The sequence below is a fragment of the Rhamphochromis sp. 'chilingali' genome, assembly GCF_963969265.1.
Source record: "Rhamphochromis sp. 'chilingali' genome assembly, chromosome: 20".
Classification (NCBI taxonomy): Eukaryota; Metazoa; Chordata; class Actinopteri; order Cichliformes; family Cichlidae; genus Rhamphochromis; species Rhamphochromis sp. 'chilingali'.
In genome coordinates, this window is record NC_137947.1 from 11,856,665 (window position 1) to 11,870,890 (window position 14,226).

Here is a 14,226-nt window from a genome sequence, read left to right on the forward strand (position 1 = left end):
GATACAAGGAGATTATAGATTTGGGCAGAAAAATTCTAACAAACGAAGACAGACTTATTAAGAGCATGAACCAGAGCAATTACATTTACTTGGTGTCACTGTTGAACCTCTGGTAACAAAAGACATGTGCTGGAGAATAATAATAGTCATTAACAAACCCATTTGCATTTTGCCAAACAATGATCAGCATTCAGCGTTTGCTGGCCTGATCATCAGTTACGACTCAGTTCTCAAACAAGGATTCATTTTATAGATCCAGATGAGCAACACAAACCAAGATCCACACCATGCAGGAATTGTATTTACACACAGATTATCTTGACACGAGTACTTTCAGGCATTTGGTTTAATTAGAAATCAGTGTTATTTCATGCCAACACAACAAACAATCACTTCGGTTACACACACACACAATTTGGATCAGGTGAAAATCAGTCTCGATGCTTATTATTATGGTTCTGTTGCTTCTCCCTGAAAGGAGGACAGAAAATGTGATTTTTACTAAACTATTAATTATCCCTGAAAAATAAGTTCTTCGTTTTGCATAAAAGAGAGCCGCACCTTTTAATAAAGCTAAATCTAACTAACTTTGGTGTGAGGCGGCAATTTTCATCCATTATATGATAATTCATGCAGAACCTGCAGTCCTTTTAAATTCCAAAAGTCACACTCAAGCTTCTTTGGATCACACAGAGAGTAAGTTCAGACTGACCTCATTAAATCTAACTCTAACACAATAAAAAGACTTAAAAGTCTGTTTCATCTAAATTACAGGAAACCACAAATTAGTTCACTGGAGTATGAAAAAGCTACTTTTTTTCAGTAGTTGGTTCCCATGGAGAAGAATATAATATAAAATAATGTGGGCTGTGAGGATGTATAGACATTGATAAGCTTGATATTTAAAAACTCATTCTTTTTAATCTATATTGAGTATTACTCAGAAAGAGCAGACAGCTGTTGCACATCATCTACAACTTACATGCATCACTGCTATTAGAATTCAGCAGTTTTAATGGTGGAGGAAATTTGAAGCTCGTTGTGTAATAACAATATATTGTAAATAATCTAGCTTGAATAAAATGACAGTTTCCTATCCACCTTTGCACTGCATGTATGCACTGATACAATATTAGAACACTACAAGCATACACATGCTTGTAGTGTTCTAGTATTGTATCAGTATCATAAATCCCTCTGCTCATGAACATCGTGTAGTGAAAATGTGGCAAACTTGGACGGATCATATAGACGTAACAGAAAAGAGGGTGAAACCATGCTGCTGTTGGTTGCTTGTCTAATGGGGTCAGTTCTGGAAAAGCGGTGAGCAAAAGTAAAACACTTGAATTCCTCAATTTAAAACAAGCAAACTGTTTTGTCATAAGATGACAGACTAACTAAAGCAAATTGCTGCGAAAATCTCAGCCTCACCTTTAACCCCTAAAGTTCTTGACCTTCCAGAAAGTACGAACCCTGGAAGTTAAGAAATAGTAACAAGTTTTTAAGTTGTACTAGACTTAGGTCCAAAAGGGTCCCAGAAAAATTTCTGCAGGGGGGGAAACTTATGAACAAAATCCTTTCTTTTGGCTTTGTTATCTGCTTGTCCATCAGAGCACAGTTTATCATTATTTTAATGCCAGTTTAGCAAAAGACAGTAACCTTAAATAAATGAATAGCTTTAAAAAAAAATTGACACATGAGCGAAAGGTGAATCTAAGAATAAAAGGTTTGGGGACCAAGCTAAGCCAAGTCTTAAACATTATTAACAGATGGAATAGCTGAGAATCAACACAAATGTGAGACATCCAGACTAATCCTTATTGAGTGTTAAGCACGCTTGAGTCCTTTACTGTGAATGAAACGTTCTTTAACAATAAACCAAGAATACGACTGTGGATCTAACTGAATTTTGGAGTTGAATAGTAATGACAGATAGAGACGAGGGAGGTGATAAAACAAATCTATGCCAAGTTAAGCTTCCTAACTTCACAACTCTCCCATGGCTGTAGATCAAATATCTCTCACTGGCTCCATATTCGACGCCTGAGATCTGCTCTTGTTTGAACTTGTTAATTGATACACCAACTGCTGTGTCGTGACTTCTAAACACAGCATGACGGGACTACCCACCCCCTCCCTTCTCGTACTAGTATCCTTATAGCACGAACTTTCACAAGTCCAGAGCCATGTGTGTTGAGTGTCCCTGAACGGAGCACAGGGGAGGGGGGATGTGTTGGGTAAGGCGCTGCCATTTAAGTGACATGATCTCAGCATTTCTTAATGGAAACATCTTACCCTGTTTATTAATGACCATAAACAACCTGCATAGAAGTTGTGTAACTATATATCTCAGATCTCCAGGTTGTATTTGGGGCTACACTTCTACTGCAGGAGAGGAATCAGACTTGACATTTACTTATATCCACTGTGACAGACCAAAGAAGCTAAAGAGGGAGTACAATCATATGAAAGAGGAGGGTATGTCAGTGGGTGAAAGTATTGCCCTTTTCACACATGGGACACGTAACATTTCCAGCTCCATCAATCTGTTAAAGCAAGCAAATTTTGCCATTTACATCACTGTCATGCTAATGTTTCTCCTGAAATACCCAAAACGCTGATGGGACAAGCCATCACGAACATGATATGATCTACACAGGCCAGATTTGGCAGAACATCAAGTGAAATATAATACATGTGGTTAGAGTTTTGCCCACCAGGCATATATATTTTAGTAGCTACTTTGATCATTAGAGATGCATGTATGTATGTATGCAGATATCAAGGGAATGCATCCATAAACATATGAGCAAAAAAAATGGGAAAATTATTAACCTCTAGCTTACAACCAACAACTCATCTGTCTGGAGTGAACTATACCATGTCATGTGCTCTTAGCTCCTAAATGATCCTTTCTCTGTGCTCTTGATAACTTCCTGTTATTACTGAAGCTACAGATGTTGCCATGTGAGTAAATATGTGGAATTAACTTGTTTTGGAAAAGCTTTTATCTTACTAGTATCTGATACTAGCAAGTATCTGCTCTGAGGCATTGACATTTCCATTTTGGCTTTAGCCACATTGGTGTTTTTGAGCCAAAGTTAACACACTACCCTGTCATCTAAATGTGGTTAATTCATCAGCTAATGATAGCAAGCTTTGCTAGCATTAGCATTTGGCTTTAGTCGTAATCCTTTAACCAAAACTATTTTAAGTTTTAGTCATAATTTAGGAATCTAAATTCTTATAATTTTAATCAATTTTTTAGTTAACTAAACATCTAAAGTTGATACACTTGACTATAATATGCATTGATGCATTGAGAGCATCCTCACTGGATGCATCACCACCTGGAACGGCAACAGCACCGCTTACAACCGCAAAGCTCTCCAGAGAGTAGTGCGGTGTTCTGAACGGATAATTGGAGGTGAGCTTCCCTCCCTCCAAGACATCTACAGGAAGCGGTGCCTGAGGAAAGCGGGGAGGATCATCAAGGACTCCAGTCACCCCAGCCATAAACTGTTCAGACTACTTCCATCAGGAAGGAGGTTCTGCAGCATCCGGTCCCGTACCAGCAGACTGAGAGACAGCTTTTTCCACCAGGCCATCAGACTGCTGAACACTTCATAGACACCTCACCTTCACTACTGGAACTTCAACATTATGCACTCCATACTGTACATTAATGCCACTGTTTTGCACATGTCCAACTACCAACCTCTGTATATTTTATATACCGTAATTGTCGGGCTATAAGCCGCTACTTTTTGCACAAGCTTTGAACCCTGCGGCTTTTAGTCAGGTGCGGCTTTTCTATGGATTTTCCATGATTTTTGTGATATCGTAAGACGATTTGTTTTGTTCGTTCCGCTGTTGTACGGCACTACGTTGCCTGGCGGAAGGATCGGGGTTCAAGAGTGGTATGTTAGTCACATGTCCGTCCGCCAGGCAACGTAGTGCCGTACGAAGTAGCGCGAAAAACAAACTTCAAAGTAGCGTTACGCATTCAGCGGGAGGCGTGGATGACGAGCGCCGATAAACTTGCGAAAAGCAAGTTATGCCCAACTCCACCGGTGGATTCTGACAGCGTGGAAAAGTGCGAAAACATCCATGATCACCAACGGATTTTGAAGGGCTGGACTGCTGCATGATGGAGAGGAGGACACCGCCACGGCCCTTCTGAGGGTGTTCGACTCCGACACTGACAACGAGGATTTCTTTGGTTTTGAAAGTGACAACGAAGGAGAGAAGCGGAGAGTGGATGACGAAGCCATCCTGAGCCTGTTCGTTTCCGACATTGGAGAAGAGGACTTTGGTGGTTTTAGAGCGCAGGAAGAAGAGAAAGATGGTGAATGACTGACTTTTCTTCTTGTTAAAGCCGTGTCACTGCACCTGAGCCTAAAAGGTAGTCCGAATCTATTTTTCTGGTGTGCTGTAGGTTACTGTTATGTACTACATGTGCAAATATGTACCCATAACTTGTTTTTCAAAATATTAATAAAAGGGGTGTGTCTCCAAACAGCCGTCTCTTTCCTGACAATTCCCTTTGTGCATATTCTCTTACATATGATAAGTCAACATTGAAACACCTGCGGCTTTTAGTCAGGTGCGGCTAATGTATGTACAAAACAGGATTTTCCCCTGATTTTAGCTTGTGCGGCTAATATTCAGGTGCGCTTTGTAGTCCGGGAAATACGGTATTTTATTTTATTCTTTACTCTATTTGTAAAATATGTATACATACCCACACCCACACACACACACACGTAGAAAAACATATTTAGTATACACATCCAGTAATGCATATACTCTTATATATTGTACATATATTTATTACTTTCAGATTTAGCCATTCTTATATTTTGCTTGTTTTACGTTATTGTATTTTTGCACAACTCTGTTGCTTGTGAAGCTCGCACACAAGAATTCCACTTGCATGTACTGTACCAGAGTACCTGCACATGTGATGTAACAATAAAAGTGATTTGATTTGATTTGATTTGACACGTCTTACTCATCTTACTCTCAAGCATTGAGATGTTGTCGTATTTTCATGGGAGCTAGCTGTGCTATCATTCAAAGCTTTCAACAGTCCTAAAAGGTTGTTACAAAGAGATAAATCAGTTGGAGAGACCAAACCCTTGTTGCACAACAATGTAAACAAAATTATTTCTGCTGTATAGTATACAGTTCAACATGGGAGTCTAAACGGGACTCCCATTTAGAACCAGCTTCAAGTGGCCACTTGAGAAACTGCAGTTTTTAGCACTTTTGCGCTGACTTCATTTTTTTAAAACTGGAGGCTGCCTTTGGTTACACGAAACCAATTTCAGCTTTCATTTATGTTTTTCAAAACAATGGACTGAAATCATTACTGGATCAATTTGATCTATTCCAGCCTCTGACTTGTTATAAAGAAGATAAGTAAATATTTATTTTAGAGTCATTTCAATCTGTAATAGATGTGAAATTGTAAAGTGAATGCAGGAATACTAAACATAATTTTGTAGAGGTCTGGCAACGAAAGGCCGGTAAACAGTGTCTTTACTCCTCTGATGTTTTAAACCAATGTCAGTGCTGGAATGTGTTTAGAAAAACTCCCATAAAAAAGCAGCTTGGAAACTTCGGTGAAATTAGTTAGAGCATCTCACACTGAGATGTTACTGCCATTTAAGGCATTCTCCAAAACAATCCTGCATTCTATTCAGCTGAACTAAATAAAATGAACTCCACAGTCTTCATCTTGTTTATACCATACCTATATCTGGTAATGTGAAGGCATGCATGCTGAAAGTGTTAGATAAATGTGTTACAGAAAACATGCTCACTCTCACATTAAGTCAGTGTGCAGATGCCATTAATGGAAAGAAGAGCATGCACAGAAAGAGCTAAAAGAATATAAGCAAAAGTGGTGAAATTAAGAACTTACTCTCAGGCTGCTTCTCATTAGGTGTGATGGAGCGTATGAAGTCCTGAGGCGTCATGTAAACCTCAGCATCTCCATGCTCATTGATGACCTTCAGAGTGGCAAAGTAGCGGAAAATCTTGTCTGGAGTTGAGTAGGCTCGTATCCTGTTCTCATACTCCATCACCTGCCAACCAGCCAGAAAGCAAAATTAATATCACAAGATTCCCACTTTAGGCAAAAGCTTTAATGTAATATACATAAAAATCAACAAGATCAAATCAAAGAACCAGCAATATTTCAACCATGTGTGTAGACAGAAAATAACATGAGTTAAGTGAGAGTAGATTGAGTGAAGGGGAGCCCAGAGCAGCAGGAAACCAATTTGTCATCCTTGATCGGGAGGTATATTAACCTCCTGACTCAACTGCCACAAATTCAAATCAGGAACACAGAGTGTTTTCCTATTCGGGGTCAGTCTGCCTGCTAGGTTAATATGAAGGGAGAGTTACCAAAACTACATAAATCTGTAGACAACACAAATAACAGCTACAGACCATCAGCATGGCGCGACACATTAGCCCCTGTCAACTGTTATTTGCTGCAATGCCATCCACTTTTCAGGAGAAAGTTTCAAACAGATGTGGAGTAGCTGGGAAACATACAGGGCAGTGTGTGTTTAGAATCTGTGTTGGGCTGGAACCCAAACAGGTGGTTATTTTGTGTGACATTGATTGATTGCATTCACTACAGAAACTTCTTTTGGCAAAAGAAAAAACATTTCAGAGCTTCAACTTTTTGTTATCAAACTCAGTTTTATGATAAATATCTGTGGGGAACAGTCACACAGTCACACTACATTCACTTCAATTTCATATTTATGATTACATGTGTCAGTGTCGGTACTCTCACTTTAGGAGACCTTAATAGTCTTTGGGGAAATCACCATGAGCATGTCTCCAGCAGAGGCAACCAACTGTGTATGGATGAAGGTCTATTAGACAGTTGTGTGGAAATGGCAGAGAACTGAGTGACTGACAGAAAGACTGGGTTGCACTCTTCTTTCTCTCTAGCTTTCATCTGATTGTGTTTACAGATTATGGATCTCAGCATTTTCAACACTGATGAAGACATGAGCTGTCTTTCAATTTAAATAAAAAATTCAAAAACCCAAACAAAACCAGGAAGGTAAAATTCAAGTCACACGAGGAACTTATTATTTTGTGTTTCGCATTTTCACTCAGTGTTGTGAAACATCTAAGACAGCGGTAGCACTCAGTTTAAAAAAGTGACACCACTGAATTTCAAACACAAACATTGGAGTAAAAATGTCTTCCTGCTGCATGATTTTGCATTATTATTATTTTTATTATTATTATTAAGCATCTCCTGATCTGACCACCTAATGAATAAAACACAAAGAAAGCCAAAATCTGTGGATATGCTCAACATACACTTAAAATTCCAACACTGGACCACTTCAAAGACAGTCAGCCCTTAGACATCTATTTGCTTTTTACAGACTGTGGCTGCTCCTCAGAGTGACTGCGCAATTTTTACATCATTCAAAAAAAAAAAAGTTCTTCCTCCTTTTTTTTGTTTTTATCCTCACATCCTCCAACAAGCAGTGCAACAAACACTGCTTATTTGGCATCAAATCAAAGATCCTTTGTTCTTTATCTCCATATCCTTTGTCATCTTCTGCCTAATTAACAGCAATAAAATCATAGGAGTGGGACATTCCTGTTCTTTATGCATGCTGATTACCTCATTACATTTCTTAGTCTCAGCAAATATTCTGTCAAAATATACTAGCTCTGGCATACTGGAAATTGCTTGCTGGGGGTTTCAAAACACCATTGTGGAGATGAATTAAATAGGAAGACTGACTGCATGGCTGAATGGTTATTGTTTATTGATCACCTTGCGGTCACGGAATCCAGAGCGTTGCTTCTTTTTTTTCCCCTCTCCACCTTCGTCTTTTTCATCCTCATCTCCACTGCTGGCCTCCACCGATTTCTCTGACTCCGTTTCGGAGTCTGGGTGTCTCCCAAAATCCGGTTCCTCTCCACTTACTTGCTCAGAGTGTCGAACAGAAGACCCAGCATCTGCATATGCTCTGGTTTTGTAAATAAATTTAACAAAAAGAGAGATCAGATTACAAAACAGATCAATACCTGGGGGACAGATCGATGTTATCTGAATAGATGAATAGATAGTTCAGCAATATGTCTTTGTGCTTTGCTCTAGTACCAAGTAGATCTCGGGAGGTATGTAGCAGACTGTGTTTTGCAGCTAGGTGTGTACTGTCGCTATGATGCTAAACAGATTGAAAAACAGAGAGGCAAAAGGGCCAGGAGATTATGTGCTCTGCTGTGTTTTGCTCATCGGTGCAGTGCGGGGAGGTTTTACTATGGCAGACTCCCACGTTACCATTTTTCTGACTAAACTGAAATTGGAATAATAATAATAAATAGCTGGGACTGTCTGGAGCAGGCTGAATAATTCAGTTTAATGACACGCGTTGAAAATGAAGCCCAGGGTGAAGGCCTGGAACAGTCTCGTTCCATCAGTCTCAAATGCCCTGAGTCGCCATCCATCACTCTGCCTCCTGCAGCACAGTCAGTGTGTCCCCATAGAGCTCTAACCTCAACACCTTCTCCAGCAGATTGTCTTAACTAAACAACAGGCTTTAAGGCAATGGATAGCCATAAAAACACAACAAGCAGGAGAATGAAATGTAACATGTGCTCTAAAGTCTAGCTGCTTTTGAGTACTGAGCCAAAAGCAATTCCTAATTTGCTCAATGAACCTCAAGTCCTGTTCACTGAATGCTGTCCCATAGAACAGTGCTGAAGTTTAAACACATGATGGAAAACCCACTTCAAAAAATGGCGTGTCATTCAAGTGACAAAAAATCAATAAAAATGAAACTCAACAAACATGTTTAAATTGAATTCCCAGTCATGCCACATTGTATTAAGCAACACTAGACAGGCCTTCAGCCGAGAAGCAATCTGCACCTTGAGCAGGCTGCTTGTAAATCACTGAGTTGTTTACACATCAGCTTGCTTCAAATTGCTTCTTAAGGAACAAATGCAGTATTTTTTTAAGACCACTATTATTTTAAGAGCAATAAAATGAGGCACAAGGGTGTAAAAAAACAAAACAAAAAACTACCTCTTCCACAGCAGTCCAGCACTAGCAGACACACCGGTTACCCCAGCTAGGGCTGCCAGCATCAGCCTTCTCCGGCCAGACTCTCGCACTGCCCCGCTGTGATAACGCCGGGACAGCTGCGCGAGCCCCACTGAAACTGCGGACAATGCCCGCAAGTGGAACATCCTGCAGAGGGACGAGAGTAAAGGTGAGACAAAGACAGATGACACTCTTGCAGTATCGGTATGTACAATGACAGAAAAAAGCAACACACACCTATTAAATTGTGTTTCTGTTTTGTATTCTACTACTGTATGCCAAAACTGAATAAATAAAAACTATGAAATAATTTCATGTTAAGTATGTGAATACAAAGGATATGAAAATTCTGAGCTGAGTACATAGTTTCATAACTTTTATCTGTCTTAGAAATCACCAGTTAAAGCTACCTCAGATTAGAGCCCACATCAGTGCTTTGCAGAGTTTAAGTCACAGACAGATCTCAACCGTGGTAAAGAAAGTTTAGAAGCCTCGTAAGGAAATCAAAGAAGACCAAATTCATCTTGTCTTGTTAACGTCTGAAGAGGAGCAATGAAAGCATCCTGACTGGAAACATCACAATCTGGTATGAGATGTGCACAGCAGAGACTGGATGGGTGCTGTGGGCGAATTAAACCCCCCTCAAGAGTATCCCAACCACCCATCTACACATCATAAGTGGTATTAGGGAGTTGAGCCCAATATCCACCTTGCTATCACCTGGCAAGCAAAACGGGAGTATCTGCTGCTGTAATATCAGCAGTTTCTTTCCTCATGCTGTGAACTTACTGCATACTTTAGTGCAGTTTTTTATTCAGTTTATTCAGTCATTCTTTTACATTTTTGTTAGCACCATAGCAGATTACATGTAGACTATATGTGCCATCATTTGATCATCTTGCACAATTATAATAAATGTTGAAACAACTTTCTGATAAGTCCGTGTGAATCAGCCCTTCATAGTCAATCTGCTGCAAAGATTATTAACCAAACAAACCTGGTCAAAGACCACACAGGTGAAGGTCTGCCCTCTGTGCTTCCTGCTCAGCACCTATTAACACCCATCCCTGTATATTTAGTGACTAATTTAAGCATTTTTTTTTTGTTTTAAAGTTATTACTTTGTAAACTCTTTGATTAAACGTATTGGACAATTGAATCATTATATATGTGTGCACACCTATATTTCATTAACTCCCTTAGTTAGGATAATAAAAACAGAAACCTGTACTTTGGCCTTAAGATTTGTAGCCACAGTTGTAGTATTTTTATTTGCTTTGATTTTGATTCCAACAAACAGCATGTCAGGCAGTCGGATTTCCACTGTGAAGTAAGGATGCCTGATTATAGCAGAAATCAAAACTAGGATTATTTAGCTGAGATTTAACACATTTACTTAAAAAAAACATACATAAAAAAAAATGATTAGTGGATTAGAATGGCAGTGTGCTATCCCTTTAAACTGGCCGTAGGTGGGGATGTAAGAGTGATTGGTTGTTTGCTTTTTCTAGGCACTTTGTCCGCTGATATGGACTCCAATCCCAGCCAATCCTGATCAGATACGAATGTAAGATAACAAAGGAACAGACAGATAGATGGATGAACTACATATGTGGATTCATACCACAAGATCCTCTAAACACTGTAAAGCTAGCACATAGCTACCACAGTACTAAACACCTACCTTGTCCAATTATAAACCATGGAAGTCATAGGTAAGGATTTGCAGATTTTAACCCCCCCAAAAAAGTAATTAACAGTCACCTCAAGAGACAAAGCTTAGAACAATGGGAGTTCACCATTGGGATCTGCCTTCACATGGCACTGTAGACAAAATGGTTCCCTAAAAAGTCAATGTAGAAGGTCCTGGTTTTCCCACATACCTCAATTAATAAACAACGGAAAATCAGGGATAAAACTAATTGCCACCAGTGCACCTAAGCTCCAGAACTTCATTTTCAGCTATACTGTTGCTTAATTCTTCAGTGTCACGGAAAGATGATTAACAATTAGGAAAGGGGCTACTGGTGTGTATCTGTAGCTCCCATGTGTGCACTTTTCAAACTACATGATGGAGGAGTTAACCCCACTGAGGCTCAAAGCTACCACCTGTCAATATCCTATTAACAATTCAGGCACCAACTGTCAAGCAGACTCAGCAGAAAGAACAGTGAAACATGGCATATGCTAATTGGAGTGTTCAGTAGCCCATGACAATAAGGACTAAAGGGAACAGTGAGCATGCATCCACACTATTATACTTTTTGGGACTGGGGGAAAGCCTAATGGTAAAGGAACGACACCAAAACTTTATAGAAACAGACCAAAACTCACATGATGCAACAAGAAAGCCCAAAAATGCAAGTCGTTGGTGTTGCAGAAATCTTTAGTATTAATAAACTTCTTTATATTTTAATGCCTTTCCAAAATTCACCAAGGTACATGTACAGTAAACAAAGATTTTCAAAATGCAAACTAACTAACATATTTATGACACTGGTATATCCCCACAGTTGTGTGAGAGCCAGTGAGTGTCTGCACATATGCCCACACATTCATCCCCTGAATGTCTTTCCAGCAGTTTGAAATTAGTTGGCTCCCAGAACAGCAGCTGACCAAATGTTATTTGCAACTCTGTGTTATCTAACTCATAATTACTGAGTTCACTGATGAGTGCTTTCATTTTCACTAGAATGCACTCATTTTGTCTGAGTTTTTGAATCCAGCACATTTTCATCGCAGCACTTTGCTTTCACACCTCCCCAAAAACTTCGATGCCTAGTTCAACTGGAGCTAAGACGATAGAAAGCGGTTTAAAAACTTGAATGAAGGTCTCCAAAGGTGAACTGTTAAATGCAAAGTTTGCTGAGGCGTGAGTGCTGCTGGTTTGGAAATCCAAACCAGACAGCCACCTATTCCCCGCAACCTCCACTACATTTTGATATTACGATATTTACGATATTTACGATATTTAAATTAAAATAAAGCCATTGTTCAAAATAAAGTTTTTAAAATATAATGCACCAGTTTTTGCATAGAAATGATATGATATCAATATTAACCAACCGTTTGCCATTTTATGCAAATATAATTACCTACATTTTCACAAAGAAGTTAGATAACAGGTCCTAAGTACAGTCAGTTAGATTTCTTTGGCATTAACTAATACTCTGTAGCTAGCACAGCAGCTCAATGGCTACATCGTTTTGCTAGAATAACAGATTTAGGTTTGGAAACCTTTTACAGCACTTAAAGTAACAAAACTACATGTTATCAACTTCAGCAATGTTATCTATAATTCAGCTGTCTTCGGCAGCCTGTCTCTCCCAAACAACATCTCCAGCCCTACACAAAGCCAAGTGGAAAGCTAGTAATTTGTTTATTAGTCTAAAACCAAAGATGAACAGATGCTGAGTGATCTCAAACATATGTAAGTCTCATAGCAGGTTAGTGAGTCCTGGCTATAGCACTATTTGCTCTGCTGCTGAGTTACAGCTACACCACCAAACAAAGAGTATGGGCTTTTACTCTCACTGTTTTTGCCTTTTCACAGCAGAGGCAGCAACACAGTTATTGACACTCTGAAATGCTCCTCTGTACAGAGTAACAGAACAAAACAAAGACTAAGAAAAAGTGAGATGGCAGGGAAACCACCCCAGGGGTGGTGTTGCAGCAATGTGATGTCTGGACACTGCTCCTGACTGTAACAACTATGGCAGCTACGGTGATTACTGTACTGCAGCTGAAAGAATTTGTAATGATTTTAGCTCTCAGCAGTACCTTGGGTTTTATTTGATTTTGGGAAGTAAGGCAGTAAGGTGCATTACTTAACTTTACTACACTGCAAAATATGGAGCAATGACACTTTATGTACTACAAAACTGAAGAACTAATGTCATATTTTTTGTATATTTTTTCAAATTCTGACTTGACACAATCTCGTGAATCCTTTCCTCCAACCGCCAGACAAGAAGACAAGCACACACATGCGCCAGATTCAATTTAAAAAGAAAAAGAAAAAGGGATGAACATAAAATATGGATTTAAATTTCTTGATCTTTTTGATTCCTAGCTACTAGTTGAGGGTCACTCATTTAAACTAGTTAATAATGTTTGCTTAAATCTTTGAAATACATCTACCAAGTGAAATTAAACATTTTCAAAGGGGAAGTTATACACGCTCTGTGTAATCTCCAAATGGGAAGCCTAAAGCTTGTTCAGATAATAACTTTGTGAAAGGACACTGGAAACTAACTTGCATAAAAGCCAGAGAGCCACACTACAACAAAAACCTGCCCATTCGTTATGTCTAACTATGTAAAGAAATGAAGCAGTCAGTCCAAAATTTGCTTCTCATTCATATCTATGTGGCATATATACATTTATTCGGTTTCTACTCTGCTCTATTTTACCGTGTGCACGTTCTGTATAATGAAAAACATACATCTTTCATCTGAACAAAACAGCAAAGCTGTAAAAGAGAGAATATCATAAGGAAAACAGCATTTCATCATCCTTTCAGTCTGATCACAAACCAACAAAGAGTCCTTCAATGTACTCTTTTGAAAACCTTACATTAAAAAAGTTTTAAAAGCGTGCATATTTTGATTACAAACTAAAGGTAATTGTAAGCTGTTAGAGTTCCTGATATATATTTTTAATTAGGTTATAATGGAGTAACATCTGATAAATTTTTTTCTTTCTTTACACCTGTACTTAACCATGCAGGAATGCTTTGTCTTGGCACGTTTTTGGAGAAATTTGAGTGCGAGACTTCATTCCTTTGGCATGCTCAAACTTTGAGTGCTGTTTTTGATTGCAATGCTTGTCTCCTCATCAACTCCATCAACGCAAGCTAAATCTGGAACACAGCAGCCACAACAAAGGGGGTGGCTGTGTTAAAGTTAAATGCTCATTATTATCAAAGTACATGTAAAAATATCCTAAACCTTGCAGAGCATGACTTAGCTACTTATTAAACTCCATCCTGTTATTACAGCTTTATAAATCCAGTGCCGCCCTCACGATATCAGGCAACTTTTTTCATGTATTTATGAGTGTTTAAAAATGATTAATTTACATCATATTTCAAGAATTCAGTCTAATTTTTTGAATCCAGCACAT

General features: G+C 38.9%; 1 protein-coding gene across 1 annotated transcript in view; it reads right to left on the reverse strand.

Moving 5' to 3' along the window:
- micu1 (mitochondrial calcium uptake 1) overlaps positions 1 to 14,226 on the reverse strand; it is a 38,929-nt gene that overhangs the window by 23,130 nt on the left and 1,573 nt on the right. Inside the window, exons 2-4 of the mRNA XM_080869841.1 lie at positions 9,086 to 9,250; positions 7,829 to 8,024; positions 5,930 to 6,092 (exon numbers count right to left, since the gene is read on the reverse strand). Coding sequence (XP_080725967.1) covers positions 5,930 to 6,092; positions 7,829 to 8,024; positions 9,086 to 9,250 — 524 coding nt within the window. The remainder of the gene's footprint in view (positions 1 to 5,929; positions 6,093 to 7,828; positions 8,025 to 9,085; positions 9,251 to 14,226) is intronic.